Source organism: Melanotaenia boesemani, chromosome 19 (assembly GCF_017639745.1).
Source record: "Melanotaenia boesemani isolate fMelBoe1 chromosome 19, fMelBoe1.pri, whole genome shotgun sequence".
NCBI classification, from domain to species: domain Eukaryota; kingdom Metazoa; phylum Chordata; class Actinopteri; order Atheriniformes; family Melanotaeniidae; genus Melanotaenia; species Melanotaenia boesemani.
The window spans coordinates 8,470,473-8,494,862 of NC_055700.1; the positions used below are offsets into that span (position 1 = coordinate 8,470,473).

The 24,390-nt window shown below is 38.1% G+C and overlaps 1 protein-coding gene across 19 annotated transcripts in view; it reads left to right on the forward strand.

Moving 5' to 3' along the window:
- LOC121629868 (formin-binding protein 1) overlaps positions 1–24,390 on the forward strand; it is a 53,906-nt gene that overhangs the window by 6,486 nt on the left and 23,030 nt on the right. For 11 of the 19 annotated variants that reach the window (XM_041969730.1, XM_041969732.1, XM_041969735.1 and 8 more), the window contains exons 1-5: positions 10,709–10,765; positions 11,430–11,545; positions 17,013–17,069; positions 17,188–17,335; positions 22,615–22,677. In XM_041969730.1, coding sequence (XP_041825664.1) covers positions 10,724–10,765; positions 11,430–11,545; positions 17,013–17,069; positions 17,188–17,335; positions 22,615–22,677 — 426 coding nt within the window. In that variant the 5' untranslated portion in view covers positions 10,709–10,723. Of the gene's footprint in view, positions 1–10,627; positions 10,766–11,408; positions 11,546–17,012; positions 17,070–17,187; positions 17,336–22,614; positions 22,678–24,390 lie in introns of those variants that run through there. The other 8 variants (XM_041969739.1, XM_041969741.1, XM_041969743.1 and 5 more) reach the window with 3 other exon arrangements.

Here is a 24,390-nt window from a genome sequence, read left to right on the forward strand (position 1 = left end):
TTGTGAAAAAAGGGATGCAACTTATTCTTTTTTTTTTATGCAAACCTTTCTTTGAAACGACTCAGTCTTCCAATCTGCTTTTTCATTGTGGACAGAACTGTCTAGCTTATAAACAAAGTGGCTTTAAAAATGTTCATCTTGCTAAATGAGGCTCAACATCTGGCAGACATTGAAAAGCGGTCTTTGATAAGAAAAAGATACACTTCCTTGTATGATTTTATCACATATTTGTGTTGAATTTTAACAAAACTTGACAAGTGATGACAGCACGGATGTTTGCTGTAACCGTCTGCAGGAGTACAGTGAAACAGCTAGAACTCAATAGCTCTGATATCTGAGTTCTCTGTGGATTTATATTGTTCTGAAGTTAGATCTCTTTTTTTAAACTGCTTGCTGGACAGCAGGGATCTGCTATGTTCCTCAGATCTCATTTGTAATGGGTTGCCAGACCAGGATTCCAAGCCAGTACACAAACAAACCTGTTAACCTTTATGGTGGCTTTAAAGTGAAAAGATTCAAAGCAGCAATGAAACTGGGACAACAACAGCATGCAGTTACCACACCTTAGTCTCCTACTGCCTTTAAGTATTATATCTGCTGGAAATATTTCCAGTGTTCATTCCAGCCCACTCAAGCCTTTCTTTAAATGTTCTCTTTGCTCTTTTCTCTTATCATTAGGCTGACTCACTGTCTTCAAAATATAACCTGATAGCTACAGTATAGCAATGCTTGTCGGCCATGTTTTCACTTAATCTTGCAGTTCTGTTGGAGGAAGGTTGGTCAGGATGTGGTATAAAGCATTCTTGCTTGCTGGATTTATTTTGATTTGTCTAGTATGAGGGATGTGTGGATACATATAAATGTGGCTGATTCCAGACAGACAGGATGGAGACTTAATATAATTTAAATCTCTATCTATCTTAACCATATTCATTAGCAAATTAAATTTGATATGTCTTTGTCTCCCTGGAAAGGTATTGCCTCTTAGTCTACATTAGCATGGGAAACTACCTGAAACTGCCATGCATAAAAGTGTATTAAATGTCACAATAGATTTGAACAAGATGAACAGTTTGTTTGCTGAGTTAGGTGGCCTCTTAAACCGTGTCATTTCTACTCATTTCCTGAGATGAGGCATGTAAGGGTGAAGGGAAAGAACTGCCACATACTTCTGAGAATTTCTCTGGGAAAATTTTCCAGTTAGAGATCTGAGCTCATTTCACTAATTCAGTTAAATTAATTATGCGTACCAAGTTCCCTAAGACTTTTACCTCCCCAAAAATGTAAGCATTATCATTAAAAAAGAAGAGAAAATACAGGACTGGTACTATGGACTCAATAATATTATGCTCTGTTAGGAGGTTCATGAACTGGCTTTTCATCCTGTGAAGTAGAAGTTTCAGGAGAACTGCTGCAGACTGTAGAGTCCTCCAGCATAGGATTTCTGTATATCACAGAAGCCAGCTTTTAAAGACAAAAGAGGAAAAAATTAAATAAAATGGGACTTGTTTTGCTCGAACAACAGACAGACACACAGACTTATATAAGAATTACTTAAAGTTTTTACTTGTTAGTGTTTAAATATATATATATATATATATATATATATATATATATATGTGTGAGAGAGAGAGAGAGTTTTAAGTAAATCAGTAAAGTCTCAACAGCTTAAAATGATTAAAAGCAAAATAAGTAGCATTGACACCTAGTGTTTCAAATCAGAACTGCAGTTGAAAGAGAAAAACATGGAGAGCGTTCTTCCCCCCTCCCCCTCGGAAAGTTTCGTGTAGGTTGCCGGTTTGTGAGCGGACGGTTCTTTTAGTTTATGAAGGACGGAGAACATAGCGTCAGCAAACATGATGAGAAGCAAAGATGATTCACAGACACAGTAAGCTGCTATGCTTTGCAATGCTAGCTCTAATTTCACACGCTAATTTACGTTAGCATAAAATAGAGTGTAAACAAACGCTACATTAATCAACAAATGTTTTCCCTTAGGCTCACTTAATAAATTAATTTGATAGTAATTTCATGAGTTTATAAGGACAAACACAGTATTCACTAGGCCCAAACATCATTACATTTGTTGTTGTAAACTAACAGGCCACCAATTTACTCCACTAATACATCCATACAGTCACACAAATTAATTTAATGAGTGCCAAGAAATAAATTAGACTAAAGTCTTTGTAAATGAAGATAAACTTTTCGGTTAATTTAAGCATAATTCCGGTGCTTACCTGTCGACTTTTCCACCTTGCAAAAGATTCTCCAATATTGATCCTCGTTTTATTCCGTTCATGCTCATTTGCTTTTTTAGCAGGATTGCAAGGCTTTTTAGGTTTTTCTGAAACTATTTCTGGTCCGCTTCTTTTACTAGTTTCCATACCTGCACGCTGCTGCTCTTTTGCCAACATAAAATACCAAACGCTGCCTTGTTGTTGTTAGGCAACCGTGGAGAGTCGCATATGATTGGTTAAGGAACCAGGAAGTTGGAAAGAGCAACACAGTGCACCCAAGTTATTCCGGCATGGAACTCTTATTTTGAAGGAGAAAAACTTGACAAAGACATTGTTGATGTAGGAGACAGATTGTTTGTAGGGAAGCTTCTTTTTATCCCTCGCAGCAAATGAGAACATTTAATATAATTTAAAGGAAAAAATCCCAATTATTCAGCTTTAAAGTCATTATATGAAAATGCCCTGGGAAGATAAAATATAGTTTTAAACATAAAGAACAAACATATGATTTGATTCAAGATATTTTTGCTCTTTCAGGCTTCTGTAAAATAACTAAAGCTTTAAATCTTGTGATCTGCCAAGAAATTGATAGTTTCATGACATTATTAGCAGTTACACGTCAATTAACTGAAGAAAATGTTTGAAATCATAAAAAAGCGTTTTTTTTTTGTCTTATGGGACACATCATTTAACTTAAATGACTTCTTGTATAACTGAAAAGGAAAACATGTTGCAAAATTTTAACAGAATCATAACTGGATGGAGTCCTGATGGAGTACGACTGGATCTTTAAAGCACTGATATGACATCTGCTATAAGTAAAGACAAGTCTTATATGACACGGACAGAAAACGCTGTAAGCAAGACACATACTGTAACTACTAAACAACACCACCAAAAGAAAAAAAAAACATTTTTAATCTAGTCTGTCATTTACTACCATAATGTTTCCCAGCTGACATAATTATAAACTAGTGTAGCGTGTGCTATTTTTTTCTCCCTGGCAGCCACGATTTAATTTAAAGACTGACACCTATCGATAGTATAGTAATCATTTCAATCCAGTGCAATGGAACATGTTGTTAGAGTGTTCCTTCGTGCAGGAGGTTAAAACAAAACATGTCATGACAGCATGAGGCATGGCTGCCTCGAAAAGAGATTTTCCTGAAACTTATGTAGCATCTGTGCCGTTAGACAGCTCAACAGGGGTGTCATTTTCAGACTGAAGTCAGTATTAACTCCCCGCTTTGGCCTCATGGATGTTTCATTTCAGGTTTCTGCATTAACTTAGAAAGCATGTGATGTATGCATGGTGTACACATACATTTGCAGTAGTATTTTTGATTTGGACACCACAGTCTTTCATACATAGATAATACTCAATGTCCTTACATATTAATTACATTAGTTCTGGCTTATTTCAAATATATTCAGTGGACCATCTGCACTGTTCCAGACATACCTGCAACAAGCTTTCTTAGTATTAGTTTGGTGGTGAGTATTTTCAATTATAATGGATTTATATTTTTAAGGACCCACCATTTTAGCTAGTTCCAGTGTGTTGATATGAATTCATCCCACAATCAATACTCCTTCTGCTTTAGCCGTCCATATCAGATAATGTTATTAAGCTTTTTGGCGAAGATATTCTATTGATTCCACCGTCTTTGCTGAATGTATAAGGAATGATATTTGAGGTGTGCCAATAGCTTAGATTCTACATTAAATTGACATTTTAGTTCATATATATTGGCCAAATTATAAAGTTCAAAGTTTCCTTCATTCCAGAGAATGTATTATATAAGAATTAAAGAGCTTTATCCTCCAAAAGGAACAAAAACAGCTCAGCAGGAACAATGACAAGTGTGTGTTTGCTGGCCTAGTAGGACTAATCCACAGAGCAGCCTAATGGGTGTTAAAGGTGGCTACAGGGGGAGGTTTAGTAATCAGATTAATAACAGCGTCATTTAATCAAGTTCTGTGCTGGTTGCAGCATTTCTGTTCCTGTCATTCCACTTTTACAACTGCCTGTAATTGGTGGGCTCACTTGAACTTTTCTGATATATTTTGAATTTTGACTTTGAACTACTGTATTCTGGCTATTTAATCTGTTAAGATTTGTCCACTTGACCAAGACTTGCTCTTCTGTAGTGTTTTATCCCCCCAAAGATGGATTAGTGTCATTCCGGACTTCATTTTTCTACTTTGTACTTGCTTGAAAATCATGACCATGTTGCGTCGGAGGAGTGAGTTTTTTGTTTTCCTGGACAATGCTCTTTCTGTGAAAGCAGAAAAAGAAGAACAAAAAGAAGAAGAGGAGCAGAAACTGAGCCCTTTTGAAGAGTATCTGCAGGTGCTGCTTCAGATGAAGATGACCAGTGCTGTAAGTGTGCAGGGAAGTGAGGAAAATGATCAATTAAAGACATAGTGTTGGTTCTATAATGTTTTAGGTGTGCTTTGTTGTTGTTATGCAACAAAATAAGAGATCAAACGCTATAAAATTATTGGACAAAAGGCAGAGCTTTAAAGAAATTAATATTTTGAGGTCAGTGAATGAGTTGACCTCCCTTTTAGTTATAATGACTCAACTGAGAAGCAGCAATTTCTGTTTACTTAACTAGCACAGGAAGGTTTTCTTGTTGAAGAAACCAAATACTAAGACATGACCAGAGCAACGTAGAAGCAAGCTTAGTTAGGAAATGTGCTATGAGCCCCAGTGCCTTATAGATGTGTGCATACACCAAGACAAATTTAAGACCAAGCGGGATGTTATTTCTAAAAATATCTACACTGCATGCAAACAAGAGCTCTTAGACATAAGGTCACCCACTGCCTCAAACAGCTGTGCATATTTTGCCCAGTTTTTTGTCTGTACATGCATGCATTTGCCTCTGAACATGTGTCTTGTTCGTCCAGAGGGATTTTTCATGTTTGATCCTGAATTGCGATAACAAAACTCTGTTTGAAAATGTGAGTTCAGATATTATTGTTCGACGTTTAACAATCCAGCAGTTATCCATCCCTCAATAAGCGTTTTAGCAAGCGAATACAGAAATATAAAATTAAAACCATTTAATTGAGATTGCAGTGAAACTTCATGGCAGATATAATACTGTTTGCTTGTACAGTATGTATTCATCGTGGTTGTGCAAACACTTCTCAGCATTTAATAATCTGAAATGAAGAAGCTGATGGCAGCTAGTTGGCGGTTCTGCACATGATCATCTGTCTTTGTTTATGCGTGTGCACGTGTGTGTTTGGTTGTGTCTTTTCCTGCGACTCTTCTCTGACACAGGGGTAACATGGGGCTATGGAGGCATTGTTCCGCCTCTCTTCCTTGGACAAAGCCTGGTGTGTGTTCGAGAGGGGGTTTGGCATCTCCACCAAATATTTGTTCTTTGCTGCTGGACGCCCACATTTGTGAGACACAGCAATATGCTGAAGTGACCAACTTTTGGATAATGGTAGATTTGAATGACTCTGCTTTACTGGACACACTGCTTCTCTGAGTCTTGTGGTGTGTCCGGTCACTTAAGAGGCTGGTTGTGAGTTGGAGTTATGAGTAATTCCTGGGAGAAAAAGTACAAAGAGTCAGACATTTTGTAAAGCTTCACTTTATTCAAAAAGGCAAAATTCTTTTGCTTGAAGAAATGTTCTATTAGTTATTTTAACACAGCCCAGTCAGTAGTTCTGGATTAATTAATTTCCTTTTTTATCCTTCTCATTACCACTGCAGTTTTGGGTTCATCAGCTCACGAGACTCATTAAATAATCATTTAAGTTTGCCATCATCAAGACCTCAGATTCATCTTTTATAAATCAGATTAAAAACAGTGAATTATCGAATACGAAATGAGATAAAATATGCTCTGCTTGACCCATCTTAATCCAGACCAGCTGAACAGATGTTAAGTTAGTTACTGGGCAGTTTTCTTCTGGGGTGTTGGAGGATTTAACATGAGGCCAAATCCACCAACCTGCTGTCCTCCATCCTCAACCAACATATTGAACCATTGAAGGGAAAACAAAAGCCTCTATAGACTTCTTGTCCTATTGTCCTCCTCGGACCAATCAATCAGAACATCTGTCTTCCAAAACACTTGAAAAACACTCTTGTAGTGTCGTCTTTTCTTTCTCTCTCTCTTTTTTTTATTATAGGTTCCTGTCAGTTGTTAGGGTTCTTATAATCACCAGGCACTGACCTGTTTTATGAGATTGAAACTATATTGTGAAACTGTTTAACTTTATTGTGAAGAAAGCACACTGAGTACCCATTCATCTAAAACCTTTACACTGTTCCTGCAGGGAGTTAATTAAAGAAAGATGTGTAGTTTTGACAGTTTTATACAACAATTGTCATATCTCATTTGGCTTTTTTAGTTATTTTTGTTTACTTGCAAACATCTTTAGGGAAATTTCAGCTAAATTCAGATTTTAGTGTCTGATTTCCATCTGCATTTAAATCTTTTCTGATATATTAGTCAGCATTTCCTTTTCCTGCTCTGTGTTCTTTCATTCAGTCGACCAATAAGTAGCTCTCTCTTTCTCTTCTTCTGAGTTTTTTTTAATGGGGTATTGATTTTAGTTGTGATCATCAGAGCTGCAAACTAACCTCTAGGTGTTGAGACCCCGGTAGATTATAAATCCCCAGAAGTGTTTGCTCAGAGGTTTTAAAATCCCTGCAGTCCTATTAACGTTATGCTGTATATATTTTTTTTTAAACTTATACAATCAGCTTAACTTTGTGATCCCAAAAGATGAATGGCCATTTCAATTTCTATGATGAGGGTGGCTTATTTAACATTCAAATGCCCCTTTAAATTTTGTTGTAGGTAACTTAAATGTTATTTCTCCGTCTGCTCCTTTTACTGTACTAAGAGTAGAGTAGAGTAGAGTCTTTTCTCCTTTATACAGAGTTATTAGGTATGTAATTTGTCTAAAAGGTAAGTTTGTCAAATTTTGTAATTTGCTTGATGTTTCATAATCCCAGTGATAAATCAGTTCCTTATATGTAGAACTAAATTTATTAATCTCTACTGCCTCTTATGGTAGGAAGGAAAATGAAAATATATGTAATGAAAATGTTCCTTGCCTCTGTGTTGAAGGGGGAGGTGTCATCCTACTTTTTAGTATGAGTGTGATTCAGAGATTTGGACTGAATCGGTTGCTCAATAATGTGCATTAGTTCAGATTAACTGGCAGTCTGTTACATTAACCTGCACCATAATCCCCCTCACTGCTTAGGAGGGGTTTTACAGGTCAGGAGGCTGATCCTTGAACAAGTATTCAGTTCAGTATTTGTTTTCTTGTAGTTCATAGGCAACCTACATTTATTTAGCAACTGCTTACTGTCTCCTTTTTTCCCTGTTTGAACCTGTTTCCCATTTCCCAGTTAATAAGAAATATTCAGCCACATAGTTCTATTTATTTTCTTTTATGTAGTTCAACAATACAATAGTACAAGCATCACAGTGAGTGTGACTTCAGCCTGAAATAACAAGCAGAGTGGGCCTGTTTCATATCCTGGAGGGAGTCCCCACATATTCCCTCCTGTAGGAACAAGGTCAGGTGTCAGAGGCTGCAAATGACAGAGTGGAAGTAAGTCAAGGTCAGGACAATGGCTTATTAGTCTTTTGTACGAAGCTGTAGGAGGATTTAGAGTGTGTTAGTGTGTGTGCTGGTTGGACTGTAAGGCTGCTATCTCTTCAGCCATTTGTAACAGAGTTAACCGACACTGTAGTTTGCTTGCAGGAAGTACAAACAGACCTCAGGTAATAGAGCACCATATTAATGTTTGCATGTGTTGTCAAAATATTTTAACCACATGCATCATCTGCACACTGCTGCTTTATAGTTTCCTCTGGTGTGTGCAGAAAAAATACATCTAATGAAAAATGATCTTTAGTCTTTGGTGTGAATGTAACGATACTCATAGCCAGATATAAATGTGAACTTTTCAAATGGGAACTAAAAATATATATATATTTTTTTTTATTTCTTAATCTTTTAGTTTTAGTTTTAGTCATTATCACATGGATCATTGAGGCTGCACATGAGTGTGGATTACACAGATCAGCCATAATATTATCACACCTCCTCCTGTGGCAGTAGAGCTCATACCAGTTAGGGTGTTGACAAAGAACATTTGAGGGTTGTCTTGTAGTGTCTGATACCAGGAAGTTGTGGGTTGTGCAGCCTTCCTTACCACAGATGCCATCACAACCAATCATATTAGGATTTGGGGAGTTTTGTTGCCTGGTGAACATATGTCATTGTGTTCTTTTAGACCTTCCTGAGCAGTTTTTCCAGCCCCCTTCCCCCAGCTGTCCTACTGAGGAGAGAAAATTTCATTTACCATATGTGGCCGTGTGACTGGTTTGGAAAAAGTGGCAAATCTCAATGTAGCAACAACATAACTTTGCACTGAAAAAAGGAGAAGAATTGTTTTTAAAATTTAAATAAAGAAATCATCCAATCAAAAGCAATGCAAAATCTATTTACTGTATACCCAATGTACTCTAATTGTTGGAGCTTTATATGAGTATTGTCTGGTAATAAATTTAGCATTTACTTGCTTGCATAACAATTCACTGTCCTGTTGATAAAAAAAAAAGTTTCTGAAGATAGCCATACCCCTCCAAAACCCCAGGCTCGCACTCAACATTCCCATGTGCTTTCTTCTGCTTTGCTTATAGATCTTTGTCATTGGATCTGCTCGCTATGGTCAGAGAGAAATGCATTTTGTATGGGGTTAAATACTTTAGTAGCATAAATGGGAACAGGTTGATGGGATAATGAGGGATACCATAAGAGTGTATGTCAGGCTCACTTCTCAAAATGTTGTTTTCTTTGATATTTCCCTCCCTCTAATTCATTATTTATTAATCTGCCTTTTCTCTTATGGCTTGGAAATTGCTCTGTTGATGGCTTTTCCATTTTACTCCAGCACATTTCTCTTCCGCCCCAGCAAAGATTCATCATATTACACTGACTCATGACATAAAATATAAGCATTATAACACTGATTTACTTTATTTACTATATATTTTATTAGGTTTGTACACATTGTGCAGGTTGTCAAAGTTTATGAGGCCCCAGCAGCATGGTCAAAGTAGCCCCCTCCCATATAATCCCCTCACATATAATCCCGCCTCTTCTATCATTCTCATTCCTTTCAAGCCCCCTCCCTTTGTTTTTCTGCTCTCTCACTGTCCTCCTCTCTCATCCCACTTATTCCACCTTACGCCTGATGGAGCATTAAGCCTGAATTCTGTGAGCAGCCGTGGCCTCATACTCGGGAGTGTGTTGTTGATTGAGCCAGTGCTGCAGCACTTTCCTTCCCTGCTTTTGGATTCTCACTCCTTCCAGAAAATCAGGAATTACTTGCTACATCTGGGCAGTTTCTTTTTGTTTTTGTGTGGGAGTGGGGTCAGCGGACATTGCTCCCAACCCAGGCACACTCTTTCTGATTTGCACACTGGCTTCACTCTGGATACCTAGACAAAGCTTTTGCGGATGACCCCTCCAGCCTAGCCTCGGCACTCATTTGGAGGGTGGCGAGTTGAATGGACATTTTCCGGATTTGGATGTTTCAAAGGGAACATTTTCCACGTTGAGAGACAGTGGATAAAATGGTGCCCCTGCAGAAAAGGGTAATCTGAGAAATGTGTGTGGAGGAGGAGAGGAAGGTTTTATGTGCATGATGCAGTGACGTGTGTGCTGCTTGTTGTCTTTTTATTTGCTCTGAATGGTTGGTGTCAGATTATGATGAAGTTAATTGTATTTGATTTTGTTAATTGGTCCTTAAATCTGAGAGTGAGCATGCTCATAGGGAATAAAAAACAACGTGGAAAAAACAGTGGTTGGGTCTTTGAATGCAGAGAAACTGAGGGGATAACAATGATGAGTGATGAAGTGGAGGACTTGCCTCGTTATTCCTGTGAAATGTCTAATTGTTTGGTTTTATCTGGTCATTCTTTTGCTGAGTGGGTTTTTGATGAGTGATTTCTCATTGAAACCGACTAACAATGCAGACTGGAAAGTCCCCGTCATTCAGAATACACTCTATTGTTTCTCTTGAGTACTTCATTTGGGAGCCATTTAATTTGTGAGTGTTGTTTTCCAAGATGTACAAGAGATTTAATTGCAACATAATCCTACATTCACAAAAGTGCAAAACTGCAACTCTATGATTGTTTTTCTAGATAAACCAAATGTAACTAAAAACAAACAGTTAAACAAATTTAAATATATCTCAAATTGCTGTTCAAATCTGTAGGCTGTAATACACCCTTTAGAAGCTTTATTCCACCACAACCGCTTCCTGTGTCTAGCAACACAGTGCTTTCAGTGCATGATGCTTGAAGTCATCAAATACGCTGCACAGTCTGCTAAGAGAATCAGACAAACCTCTTTCGTGCTGACACCTGCTTAGTGTGTCTGCTGCAGGTACTGCTATTTGGACTCAAGAACAGACTCCAGACATGGTAGAGGAAAGGATGGGGGATTGTTGGAGCTACACCAAGGTTGTTTTTGTTCAATTCTTTTTGGTTTAGCTTTAATATAAATTCTGTTGTAAGAAGATAGCTCTTAAAGTAACCATAAGATTGTGTGCAAACTTTCATTGTGGCACCTGAGTGCGTGTGTGTTAATTGATATCCCAGATGAAGTACTCTCTTTTCCAAACCGATGCATTTCACGACGTGACCTCAGCCAACTGGAGGCTCATATTTTCCCCACAAGTCATGAGCAAATTATGAATAATGACTTCAGCCTGAACAGCTGTATTTGGTTATCAGTGCTGCAGACTGCTAATGTCTGTTATTACTATGTTACTCACTTTACGTAACAGACACACTTTAAAATTGTATTTTGGTGTCAGGGGAAAACTAACTGGTCACTCTAATAGCTCAGAAAGATTGCACAAGAGGCCGCTGTCAGTCTTTGAAGGGTTAATGCACTCTGCAGATGCTTTTGTGTGTATATATATATATAGTAAATTTTGGTTGATAGATTAATGATGCATTATTGGTATTATTTACTAAAGAAAACATGTTTCTGTGTCCTAAAGTGCATGAGCTATTGTAGTGTAGTCTTGCTAGACTACGCTTTCATCTTTCTGTGTTTCAGATAGTGAGATATTGCTTGACTTTGAATGATTTAATCATCATGTCCTTTCTTTCTCTACAGGATCAGTTCGACAACTTAGAGAAGCACACACAGTGGGGTATCGAATTTGTGGAAAAGTACACCAAATTTGTGAAGGAGCGATCAGAGATCGAAACCAACTATGCAAAGCAAATTAGGTGAGCAGTCAAGCTGACACATGATTCCTTTTTGGTGTTGCAGCATGGAAATTAAGGTGAAGGCTTTTCCGTTTGGGTAGGAAAAAAAAGAAAATAAAAGCTATACTTCAGGATTTGACCCACTGATATGTCCTTGAAATTAGAGATAAAGAGCTCTTTATGTAGCTCAACTCGTGCTCTGACCTCCCTCTGAAGGAGGTTACTGAAAAGAGAAATCTTACATGACGTGCAGTATGTTAAACTAATAATTAATGAGGATGCACTGATCCAATTCCAGATTCTAACAGATCTTCCTTATACACCATTATTAGGCTTATATCTCTCCTATATCCTCCTGAGTACCAGTAGTTCAAATTTTTCCTCTGTGGGGGACATTTGTAAACTTGTAAATTTGTGAATATCTCCCACCCACTGCATTCTACTGAGTTAACTCCTTTGCTATCTACAGAGGACGTTTAGGGCTTTTCAATGATACCAAATGTGAAGGGGTGGGGCTTTGGTACCTTTTGGTAACAAAAAAAAATGTGATTGGACAGTATTTTTTTTCCTGGTAGTCAAGAGGATATACAGGTATGATACATGAGGTACAACACAGTTCATGGATTTTTATACAGTTACCCTAAACTGCTTTAACATTTGATTTAACAAGTTAAATCGCAGTATTATTACATTTGACAGTTCTTGGTCGATTTCATTCTTTATTTTGATAAACAAGTCTGGCACCCATGGCATCTTTGACCACAGGCTTGTTTGTACTTAGCTGTATTAGCATCCAGACACACCATGATGTCTCACCAGATAAGTGTTCAGACAATTTAGTACCTAATCCATGCTTGACAGTCCAATGTTCTTTCCTTCCTTCCTTAAAAACCAAAAAAAGATCCAGACATTTAATATGGTGTTGTATTGCATGTCATGTCATGTCTGATCATCAGATATGTTTTGTGTTTACCTTGCAAGTAATTATAGGGGGTAGGGCATCCAGCTGGTGGGCTAGGATGTTCAAATGGTATGCAGACTTCTCTTACTTGATGGTTGTAAATGTTTTGCTTCTTTTCTGAAAATGACACAGAAATCTTGCTGTCTTTGTGTAGGATCTGGAGGAAGCTTTATTTAACTGGTAAATTTTCTGATTTTAATGGTAGAATTGGGCCATTGACCAGTGGCTGACACATTATATTATATTAAGGGGTCTGCACACAGCCACTGTATGATGTAAAAATATGATTACATCTTCGATGTTCAAATTTGATTCTGATTTGTTTTGGTTCCATTATTATTGTGATTTAGCTGTGTAGGATCACAGGAGACTAAAGTAAAACATAGAGTACACTGAGAGATATATTTCTGTATTCATACTGTATTTATATTCGGGTTGCACGGTGGTGTGGTGGTTACCACCGCGGCCTTGCAGCAAGAAGGTTCGAGCCCCGACTGGGAGGTTTCGAACAGTGGCCAATCACTCTGTGTGGAGATTGTATGTTCTCCCCATGTGTGCATGAGTTCTCTCTGGGTACTCCAGCTTAGGTTAATTGGTCACTAAATTCTCCTTAGGAGTAAATGTGAGTGGTTGTTCTTGCCTTTGTGTTGGCCCTGTGATGGACTGGCGACCTGTCCAGGCTGTACGCTGCTAATTGCTGGGATAGGCTCCAGCTTCCCCGCGACCCTGAACTGGAGTAAGGGGAATAGAAAATGGATGGATATATGTATTCGCATTACACAAGACTACATTAGAAGTAGCAGAAAGATGCTCACACTCACTTTCTTTTTTTCACTTTTCTCACTTGCATTTTCACTGAAAAGACTGTGGTCAGGCCCTCTCTGCGTCAGTTTTAATTAGCTGTCCCTAAATTTGGAGCACATGCATTTGACGACTGCAGAAATACCTCTTCTCTGTGGGCTGTCGTTAATTTAAAAATGTCTGTGCTTTGTTTAGAAAAAACAACAAAAGAAAAAAAACAAAAAGGTTCTCGATAGGCCTGAAATATTACAAAATATAGCCACAGATGTGCTGAGTTGGTAGTAACATAGTTCAAAAAGTGTTCCTCTTGTACATCATCACATGTTGAAGGAGGGTGTTTGCAGTTATAATTATGATGTGTGTAACATGATGAGCAATGTTACTTTTGTGTTTGAGAGAGAAAAAGAAATGTCCAATTAATGTGCTGCCAAAACATCGATGCATGTTATAATGATGCATTTTAGCAAGCCTTGTCTGTACATCTATACCTAAAAGAGGCAGGGATAAGATAAAATATGAAAACATCCCGTATTTTTTATGTCATCACTGTTTTTTCTTTACTTTAATGCACCACCTTGCTGACTTTTGGTTTATAGCCAAACATAAAAGCAGAAGAAGCCGTCTTCTCCTCTCTTAGTCCTTACTTCATCTGGAGTCTCTCTGTCTGCCTCTTTCATACTCTCCTGCATGCAAAGCTGTATGTTGCTCTGTCACTGGCTTCAGGCAAGAGGAAGTCAGGTTGTGGGCTTGTGTTTCCATAGAGACTACAAGGTATCAGCATTATCAACCTCAGGTTTGACCTAATTTTTTTTTTTATTTCTCCAACCCCACGCATCAGCTCCGCCCCTTCCATTTTTCCCCACACATACTACATTTTAGTACAGTCACTGATTTTCAAAGGCAGGGATGAGAGCATGAGCGTTCATGTTCTAAGAGGATGCATCTCTTAGGACCTCCTGGTGCTCAGTCAGCACAGTGGGAGATGCTCCCCCCTCTAAAAAGAAAAATCCGCAATCTTCATCTCTAAAGAGGATCGCCAATATGGCTAATTCCCTAAGTATTGACCCCAAACCCCAATTTCAGAGTGTCTAGCCAATACCATTCTTGTATTTACGGAGAAAAACACCCTTGAACAGATCTTGTGCAGACCATAATGCTCCTTTTTATGAGAATCAAGTCAGCATGAGATAATAGGACTTGTTGCCTGTGTTTAAATGCATGCTTTAACCCTATAATCCTTTACCTGTTAACCTTTCACACAGGCATATCTTTAACAGAAAGACAGTAATTTATTAAAGTAGCATGGACGTAAAATGCTTAAACTCCCAAAGATTTACACTTTAATTTAAACACAGATATAAATGATACAATTCAATTAGCATCTACCTGTAGTATGTTCAGCTTAGCTTACTATTTCAGGTTGGCCTTTATTCAACCTTATGTTCCACAGATGGTGCAGATGTTTTCAGTCTGTGTGCTTAAACTGAGAGCTTGTGGTCCAACTGGGCCTCTTATCTGGAACATGCACTCATAAACATACGTATTTGGACCCGCTTGTCAAAAGAGACTAAAATCAGGAAATTTGGATGCACACACACAGTGCAGCTGGAGTCACAGTTTTCCAAAGTTGTCAACACAGTTCCTCTGTGTTGTGGTGCTACTTTGCCATACCTTAGAACTAATTATCCTTTGTAAGTAATCAACTTAGCTCATGGATCAGGTTTAATCTATCAGCCACACTCATACCAAAAGAAACACATGGCTCTTAGATCTAATAAACTAATGGAACTGGGCCTTTTGATCTTGTTCTCTTTCCTCTCATCTGTGTTGTTGAGCAGATTTGTCCATCTCAGATGTGAAATGTTTTTTCTCTGCAGACTTTTTGACTTATCACAGCAAAAACAATGGAATTGCAGCGGTGCATGTTTTGCCACAACTGACTCACTTGTTTAGCTTGCTGGAACAATTAAAAATCCTAAAATGTATACCTTTAGAAGCTTCAATGGAAGAGGAATAATCTTAATTCTGTTTCTTTTGTGAGATAAAATGATTTGCCAGATCAATAATAAAAAAAGCCAGTAGAACTGGGTCAGGTATGGCAGACTGATTATTGATCAGTAGCCGTATCTTTGACGCCAGTAATTGGAATACAATTCCAAACTAGTTTTTTTAAAACTGTATGAAATTGTCAAAATATGTTACTGTTTCATCTGTGGCTTTAACCCCACTTTGCACCCTTTCTGTAACCATACCAACCACACACTGCACTAATCCATCAATAATCCTCTTTCTCTGCATTGGTGTAAACATGCACAATGCTTCAGTCTAGTCATTGCAGGGCAGTGCGTTAATGCCTCGTCCTCCCCCAAACTCCAGTCTGGCATAATCCATAATAAATTCGAAATACAGCCCTGATAACAAAAGAGACACTGAGTGCGTAAAAGAAAGTGTTCTGAGCTTAGTATGTGCAGACATTTTCTACTAATGATTATCCAGCATCAACATATTAAACAAGTCATATCATGCCATCCATGAGACACACAAAAAGCATTAATTTAATCCCTTTTGGCAAAATCAAGCAGCTACCCTAATTTTGACAACTTTGTTAAATGTAATGGAGGTTAGCAGGAAGAATACAATCAGACACATGTCATCTGGCTGCAGATGAATGAATGGGGGAATGGGAACTTGTGCTATAATTAGAGATGGGCTGGGAAGAACAGGGAACCAGATACACAGATACTGTAGATCTGCCTAGCAACAGTCAGACACCACTGGGGAGTTGAAGCGTGGGGGATGTTGGCAGACAGAGCTGGATGTTGAACTCTGCAGCCCCAGGATACATGTAATTTTTAAACAAATGCATTATTTATTTTAATAAAAGTTAGGAATCCCGTGACAACATGTACAAACCGGAGCATTTACAATCTATAGTTTAATAAAATTCTCAGCTGCCTGTTATAAGCTCTTTTAAAAGCAACCTTTTGGAGGGATTATTTTCATAATTTGTTATTGTAAATTTCTTATTTATCAATTCAGTGGACTGAATTTCTCTGTCTTTGTTAACATATAGATGGCTTTTACTTGACTGTGTCAGTTTCACTTGGTTGTTCATTTTTGCCTTGAGAACAGTGCTTTTTAATTAGACAAAAAATCCTGCAGGCATCAGCACACAACTCGCACCTAAAACCATCAGAGCATGGTGTACAGCATTATGTTTTGCTGACAGACCATTTGGGCTCACCTTGTCTGTAGCCTACACTACATCATGTTGCAGTGTTAGGAGAGGGATATTGAAAGACTAATCCAAACACAGCTAATTCACCGCAGCTAGCACAGTGACATATTTCCTTTATCCGTACACATCTCTGTTTACTGTACATCCACATTTTGTCTCTCTGCCTCACACTCCTGTCATCTTGCGCCACTAACATACAGCCAGAGTCAAAACAAGGGCAATGTCTGCTTTAGAAAAGTATGCTTGTGTCTGGTGACTTGTTCTGCATGAATCCTCCTGGGGGGAATGATTTATGGCATGAAGAGAGAAGAAGGGGATGTAGTTGCAAGAGCAGAAAGCACTCTGCAGGATTGAATGGTGTACTGGAGGATTCTGTGGCAGGTCCATAAGGGCGGTGTCAGGGTAAAATTTACAGGAAGTCTGCTGATTGGGCACTTGGTGAAGATACATTAAGGAATATGATGAAGCTGAACTCTTTGTCTTTACAGGAATCTTTCAAAGAAATATCAGCCCAAGAAGAACTCACGAGAAGAGGAAGAAAGCAAGTAAGTTAAAGGAGCCTGTAACAGAGTATGATGTGAAAGAATGATACCACTATGATTTTTGTTAAGAAATTTTTTTACTACTGTTTTTCTTCTGACTTCCCTTCCTGTCTCTCAACAGATACACCTTCTGTCGAGCCTTCCTGATGACACTTAATGAGTTGAATGACTATGCTGGTCAACACGAGGTCATTGCAGAGAACTTGACGTCTCAAATCATAACCGAGCTAACGCGCTATCTGCAGGACCTCAAGACTGAGAGAAAATCGGTGAGGCGTTCTGATGAGTTGCAGCTATTTCCATTTAAAATGTTTGATTTTTGCTTCTACATCTGAATCTTTTCATCATCATGTCATTCTCACACTGAAATCAAATTAATTTCATGAATTAAAACAGACAGGTTGGCCTACAAGAAATGAAGTAGCCGTTTAGCCCTGCAGACCCACATCTCTGTGAACTGGGGTCACTGCTGAGTAAATATAGATACAACCACAGGGTTTACCAGAAGTGAAGAACGTGACTTACAGAGCCCTTTCTGTGGAACTTAGTCACAGTCTATAACACACAGCATTTCTTCTGACTCTTTAAGCAACTTAAGAATGAAAATTTTTTTTATTAACTGTATAAAGTGATTTATAACACTAGTCGATCTGCATGATGCATAGATAGTAGCATAGTTCTAATTCTGCAGATTTGTGTGGGAAAAGCAGAGAAGAAGTCACTCAGATGGAAAAAGTATGTTCTGAAAAATATGTCATGAGCTGTTTGCCCTCAGAAGCCCAGCTGAGGGAACTGAAGTGGAAAACCAAGAGTGCATGTTCATTTACACAAGTGGTGACATCAGGGCTGCTGCATTTACTCTTCCTTTACACAAGAAGACATGAACCACTTTATTTTAAACCCAGCTATTAAAAAAACAGAATCATCCTCTAATTCCAGGGCTGTTTAGCTCTTTTTTTGTTGTAGATGAACCTGACTTGGATTAGCCGGGCATAGCAAGGATCTCTTACTGCGATCACATTTGTGTCCTATCATTGAGGGACCTTGGACAAACCTTTGCTGTTCTCGAGCTGCAGGATGTCACTTTGACACATCTCTTCCTCCTCACTGCCTCTTCTGCTCCTTTTTTTTAAAAAAAAAAAATTCCCCCACTCTGGCCCCTCAGTTCTTCTTCTCTATTTCCCTTCGTAGCGTTAACACTCCATGCTTTCTTTCAGCTGATATTGCTGATAGTGTATCATGTGTCTTTACCAAAGAAGCCCTCAGCTGTGTTGATTCAGTTAGTCAGTGCTGGCGGTGGGGTGTGTGTGTATGCGATATTTTATCTAGATACATTGAACTAATAGTTTCACTGTTATATACAGAAGAGTGTCTTTAAGGAAAATGTAGCCCAAACATTCAGACACACTGAAGGACCTAATGAATGATGTCCCATTGAAAAGGCTGTGGAGAATAGTAAGAACAAAGCCTCAATTGGTAATAGAAAACAAATAAAACACTATGGATTTTATAGTACACGCTTCCATGGCACTCTGCAGAAAGGGTTAGTGATACTCTGAATGGTGGTTGTAAAACAGTTACGCTTCATGACTTTAGCTTCCTCTCCCTTATTTCCCTGTTTTTCTTTCACATTTACAAACCACTCAGTGACCTGGCTGTTATGACATTTTAATTTGTGTGTATGCCAGACAAAGTTGTACAGGCAGACCCAGACAGTGGGATTAGAGGAGGGCCAAAGACTTGCCCCTCCTGGGTTTTACAGGCAGCTTATTAGACATCTAAAATCCACACCACAAACCCAGAAGGAGAAATAATAGTTCATTACTTTCTCATGTTGGGTTGTTTTGTAACTGTTCCCACCGCTGTCTTTTGCCTAAGCTCGTTGTGGGGCAACATTGGTGAGGTGTGTGTGTGTTCACAGAGTTCAAGAGAACAGATGTGCAAGATGGTGAAAATGACAGTTTTATACAAATACACTTTACTCATTACATTAGCTTTGTAAAAAAAACAAAAAACAAAACAGAAAGAAGCATAAAAAATGCATTGATTAATACCTAATGATATAATGTGTAATGTTGCAGATACATCAGGGTTAATATGGGATGAAGGGCCTAAGTCTCACTGGACTGTGTTTGTGCTGAGGAATCATATTAAGGTGTTCAGTCAGCATGCTGCTGTCCTCACCAGGGCTTAGATGTCTTCTCCAATGAGGACCGATAAAGACCCTTAAACACTGCATGACCTCCAAGGAATCACAATTCAGTGGTTATCACTTTATACTACCATGCTGCATGATGTGCATAATTATGTCTTTTGGTGTTGGGGAAGGTTTTAAAGCGACATGTTCAGCCCTTTTGAAAAAGTAGAAAAAAAACTATCTTCCACAGTGACAGAGAACAGAAAAATTGGCAGTGCATTAAATGAAAATTCAGCAGAAACAATTATGCACAGCAAAAAGTATTTAACTGGTTTTGGTGCTGTTCTCATTTATCTCTCTAAGCTCAAAAAAAAAAAAGGGAGTGCAGTCACTGCACCATGTGTTACATCAGAGACGCCTCATGCTAATCAAAAAGTTACCTGAGGGGAAGAAATGATTGTCAGATCTCATCATGATCACTGCTTGCACATCTCAGACACCCTTTGCAGCCTTGCTCAGGTTTAAAACTCAGATTTTGTCAATGGATAATTAACAGATTAGTCAGAGATTGAGTATTTTAACATAAAACAAACTAAACAGGATGGTTTTGTTGACTGCTGTTTCTTTACTTTGCTCTGTGTGTTATGTGGAATTATAATCCCTAGACAGATACTATACCTCCATTAGCATTGTTTCAAATGTTTGGGTTGGCAGCTTCAGGTCAGTGGCCTGTTGTCTTGCTGCTGCTGTTGTCAGATGTTTCTGACAGTGCCAGAAGTCACATGCTGTTTCTGACTGGAAGTAAGTGGAAAAAAGATGGCACTTGCCATCCTAAATATATCTCAAAATATAGTCGGAGAAGCCAGCGCGTCACAGCATAAATAGCTTCCACTGATGGTCCATTTCATCATATTTGAAGGTGTATTAGCACATGTGCCTTGGTTTAGTTTTGTTTATAATGTGTTCATTCTGTGTAAATTTGATGTGGAGCAGTGTAATCATAGTTTGTTTATCTTCCTGGTGATGAATGTTTAGTTAAGCAAGATGAGATGCTGGATAGTTTTCTGACATGTCGTTATGGAGACAAACATTTAGGTGAACAAAAGCTTCACAGTAACAAAGTCAGCCTGTGTTGTTCTGTGTCCTGTTAGTGGGCTTTATGATATCTCCGCTGTATCTCATCATCATTTAATGAGACAGAAATTCAAAGTACAGATATTTGAAGCTGAGGGTCAGTGCTCGATATAACATAGATAAAAATTCCAGGACTTCAACAACTTACAAACTGCTGCTTCTGTTAGAGATTAAATACTTCCTCTGAAACACTAGAACACTTCCTTATTTTATTTAACTTCCCTGTAAACTTTGAGAAATGAGAAGTAGGACTATTAGAGGTAAACCATTTCTGACAAACCACTCTCATATCCAGCATTTGTAAGGTGAGATGAGCGTTTGTGTCTCATGCATTAGTGTTAATTCCTCTCCATCTCCTGTTTGATGTGTGGGTGCTGACATCTTTACGCCGCCCAAGTGTTAGATTACCAGAGAAACCCAAGCAAAAGTCTTCTGTTCTTTATAATGGCCTGAGTATGTTGTTGAATAGCAGCATCGATATGCAAGTCATTTCCTGATCTCAGCTTCCGCCATCTGTGTAACCAGGGGATACCTCATTCATAGTCTAGTCTGAGCTGTTTTCGTTTCAAACTGGTTCTTTTTTTTTATTCTTTGGCAGAAAAGCTCAGCTGAAGGCAATAGGGAAAGTATTTGTATGCACTGGAGGTAATTGCTATCTAATTTAAAAAACAAGGCTTTAGATTTGTTCCTGTATGTCTTCACTTTCAGGGGATTTGGCTGTGGTCGACAGAGAGCTGTGAAGAGCGGTGCTATGTCTGAGCCAAATGCACCTTCATAGGCCAAGTGAGGCCTTGTACAGACACACACACGGCATATGTGCTGTGTAAGTTTAGACCAGCAGCTGCCGCCTAGTTTTGTCCAGTATGCCACACTTGGCAGCGCCCAGGTTCACCAAGGCCTGTTTGTCTCCCTGAGAATGCTACATCTGACTTCTCCTCCTTTATGATTTAGTTCATCCTTTATTTACTAGAAGTTTATGCCATTTCACTTTGAATTATTACCTTTCATTGTTTTTTTGTTTTTTTTTGTTCCATTTTTATTAGAAAAGCACTTGCAGAGAACGTCCTCTGTCAAGGCTCTACTTTAAATTTTAGATTAAAGTAATCTAACATGGATTTAAATTTGGATCTTTATTTGACAGTGATCCAACTGTCCACCAAGTTTCATTAAACTTCAATAAAATTCTAAATTCTATTCTATTATGCTATTATTATTATTATTATTATTATTATTATTATCATCATCATCATCATCATCATTTCTGAAATTAATAAAGTATTTTTAATTTTATTTATTTTCATTCAGTAAACATATCTAATCTTCAAATGATGTAACTTAAATAGAGGAAGAAGCACTCAAAACAACCGTCATCTGTTTTGCATGTGTTAAGTCTCCTGGTGATGGCTCATGACATACATCAGGGAAATCACCAAAGTTATTAAAATTCAGAGAGAAATAAAAAAAGTTAGGGGATCTCCAGTTTATTAAAACTTATTTGTTGGGGAAAAGTGAAATTTGTTAGTACTATTTCAATTCTTTTCTTAAGTTTCTAGTATGTTTTGTTTCAGCCTGAATATTTTGTTAAAGAAAAATCTCACATTCATGTGTCACACTGGGTTTATGAAATCATTGTTAATTGAAAGTATGCATGACATCTCAACAGAGAGCAGCAAGGACAGTTGTTTTGCAGTAGAAACCTTGCTGCTGGCGCCATGCTCTGTACAAACATGTGACTTTGCAGCTTTGTGAAAGCACTGTCTGTTCTGCCTCACCACACTCTTACTGATCCCCCATTGCCAGTGTTATTTAATTTAGCATATGTATTATTTTCTAATGCTATTAATCTGCCATTTTTCTTTATTTTGCTTTTGTTTCTGCTCAATATCCGTTGAATATGTAGCATACATCCATAGGAGGAGTGTTAATGGACCTGTGGTACATGTAGGATATGATCTTTAAGACTTAAAGCCAGCCTACTCAAGCCTGAACAAATCTCTCAACTTCAATCATGTGGTTTTGTAGTGATAATTATTTCTGTAGCTACATAGTGTCTCTTTGAATTTGCCCTACTTTCTGAGTTCACCTTAATACCTTTCTGTCACAGTGTGAGTAATATTCATAGCAGTTAATGTAATATAGTTGAGCCTCTCTTTTCTCAGTGCTTCTCATTTATAATCCCCAGTATGTCAAGGTCAGATTCACCTCCTTTTAAATCCCCTGAGCTGTTGAATAGGGTGATCATATTATAATTTTTTTCTATCTCACCTTCTCCTACAGCATTTCCATGATGGGCGCAAAGCACAGCAGCACATTGAAAGCTCGTGGAAACAGCTGGAAGCGGTAAGTGACCCCATTTATGTGGAAATCCACATTGGTTCTCCGATTCTTTTAAGAAAAGCCCCCCAGAAAATACTGAGGCTATTCTGCATTCATTTAAAGTTAAACATAACGTTATGAATCAAGAAAAAGCTAACATTATGTTCAGATTTTAATGAAGTTTTTTAGGCTGAGTAACCTAAATCATACCAGCAAGATGTCCAAGATGTACCCTACTGCTTGCTTAGTAGTTGCTGGGATAGGCTCCAGTGATGTCAGTGTCACTTTAAACAGTGTCCAAAATTAACACTCGCCAGTTGCGAGTAATTTTTTCGTTTAGCGAGTAAATCTCAGAGGGCTATCCGCCAAATGGCGAGTAAATGTTTGTACCAAATTAGTCATGTTTTACAGTCTTCCTTTTGGTGGATTTCTTCTCTATGTTCCTCTGCTGTCTGCATGTATGAACGACGCGCACGTACACGAACATGCACTGACGCAAACACAGAATGCACTTCACTGTTTCACTTCTGTTTACCGTTTAGCTCATGGCTAATTAAGTAGGGTAAATATATGGATATATATTCAATTTTACTGATTTGTCATGAATCAGATCAATAAGCTTTAAGTTTATTTTTAAACAATAAAATAAAAAAATGAGGGAGTAAGATCCCACCAAGGCTGTAATGCTGTGGACTGTTGGGAGCAGGAGGCCAGACTTCCCGGACTGTGTAAAAGCACGAAGAGTAGAGAGGGAAGAGTCTGATCAGGTTTTAGTTAATGAATTCAGACATTAACACTTTATCAAATAAAACCATTTTTCTTGTTGCCTTTGTTTATGTTGCTGTGTCACCCACTTTCAGTTTGGATACAACACAACATAGTATTATAGAAAATAGCATGCGTAGAGGTATGTGTGTGTAAAATAATTTAATAATTTGGCCAGTAAAAAATATGTTTGGATGGTGGATTTTTTTCATCTTCAGCCAACTTGGCTGGTGACTCAAAAAGTTAATTTTGGACACTGACTTTAAAAGAAGAAACTTGCTGAATGTTTTGTGTGCTGAAATGTGGTTATCATAAAGGGAATAAAGATTAAGGCTTGGACGAGAGACTTAGCACAAATTTTGCATAGATTTCCAAAAATGTGGGTTTTTCCAAAATTTAACTGTATGAATGAAATTATTACATAAACTGTATACGTACGTGTGTACGATCAATACGTCATGGTCTTTATAAAATGTTTTTCCTTAAATATGCACTTAAAGTTGAAGCTGTACATGTTTAAAATCACAAAGGTGCAACAAGGCAGACTTTTGAGAATCTTTGTTGATGTAAAACTGAGGGTTTTTGTCGCTCATGGCACTGTAAGATGTCGACACCACATGACAGAAAAACACATTCTGTCTCAGATACTCAAATACAAGCTGTGTTACGCTTATCAAAAACTGAGGCAGCATAGATGGGGGGTCAGTCAAAGTCAGTCTGATGGCACAAAGCCCTGAAGGACCTCCTGCCCTGTTTTCATCAGAAATCTTAAACCATGCAAAACAGTAAATGGACTGTATTTATATCACGCTGTTAAAATATTTTTGGCAGCTCAAATCACTATTAAGACTCAAAGCTACATTCACCCATTCACACACATTCATCCAGCACTTCTTGGTCTATGCTGTGCTTTATCCTCTGTCATATACACATTCACACACTGATGAGTGCATCTTGAGAAATGTAGGATTC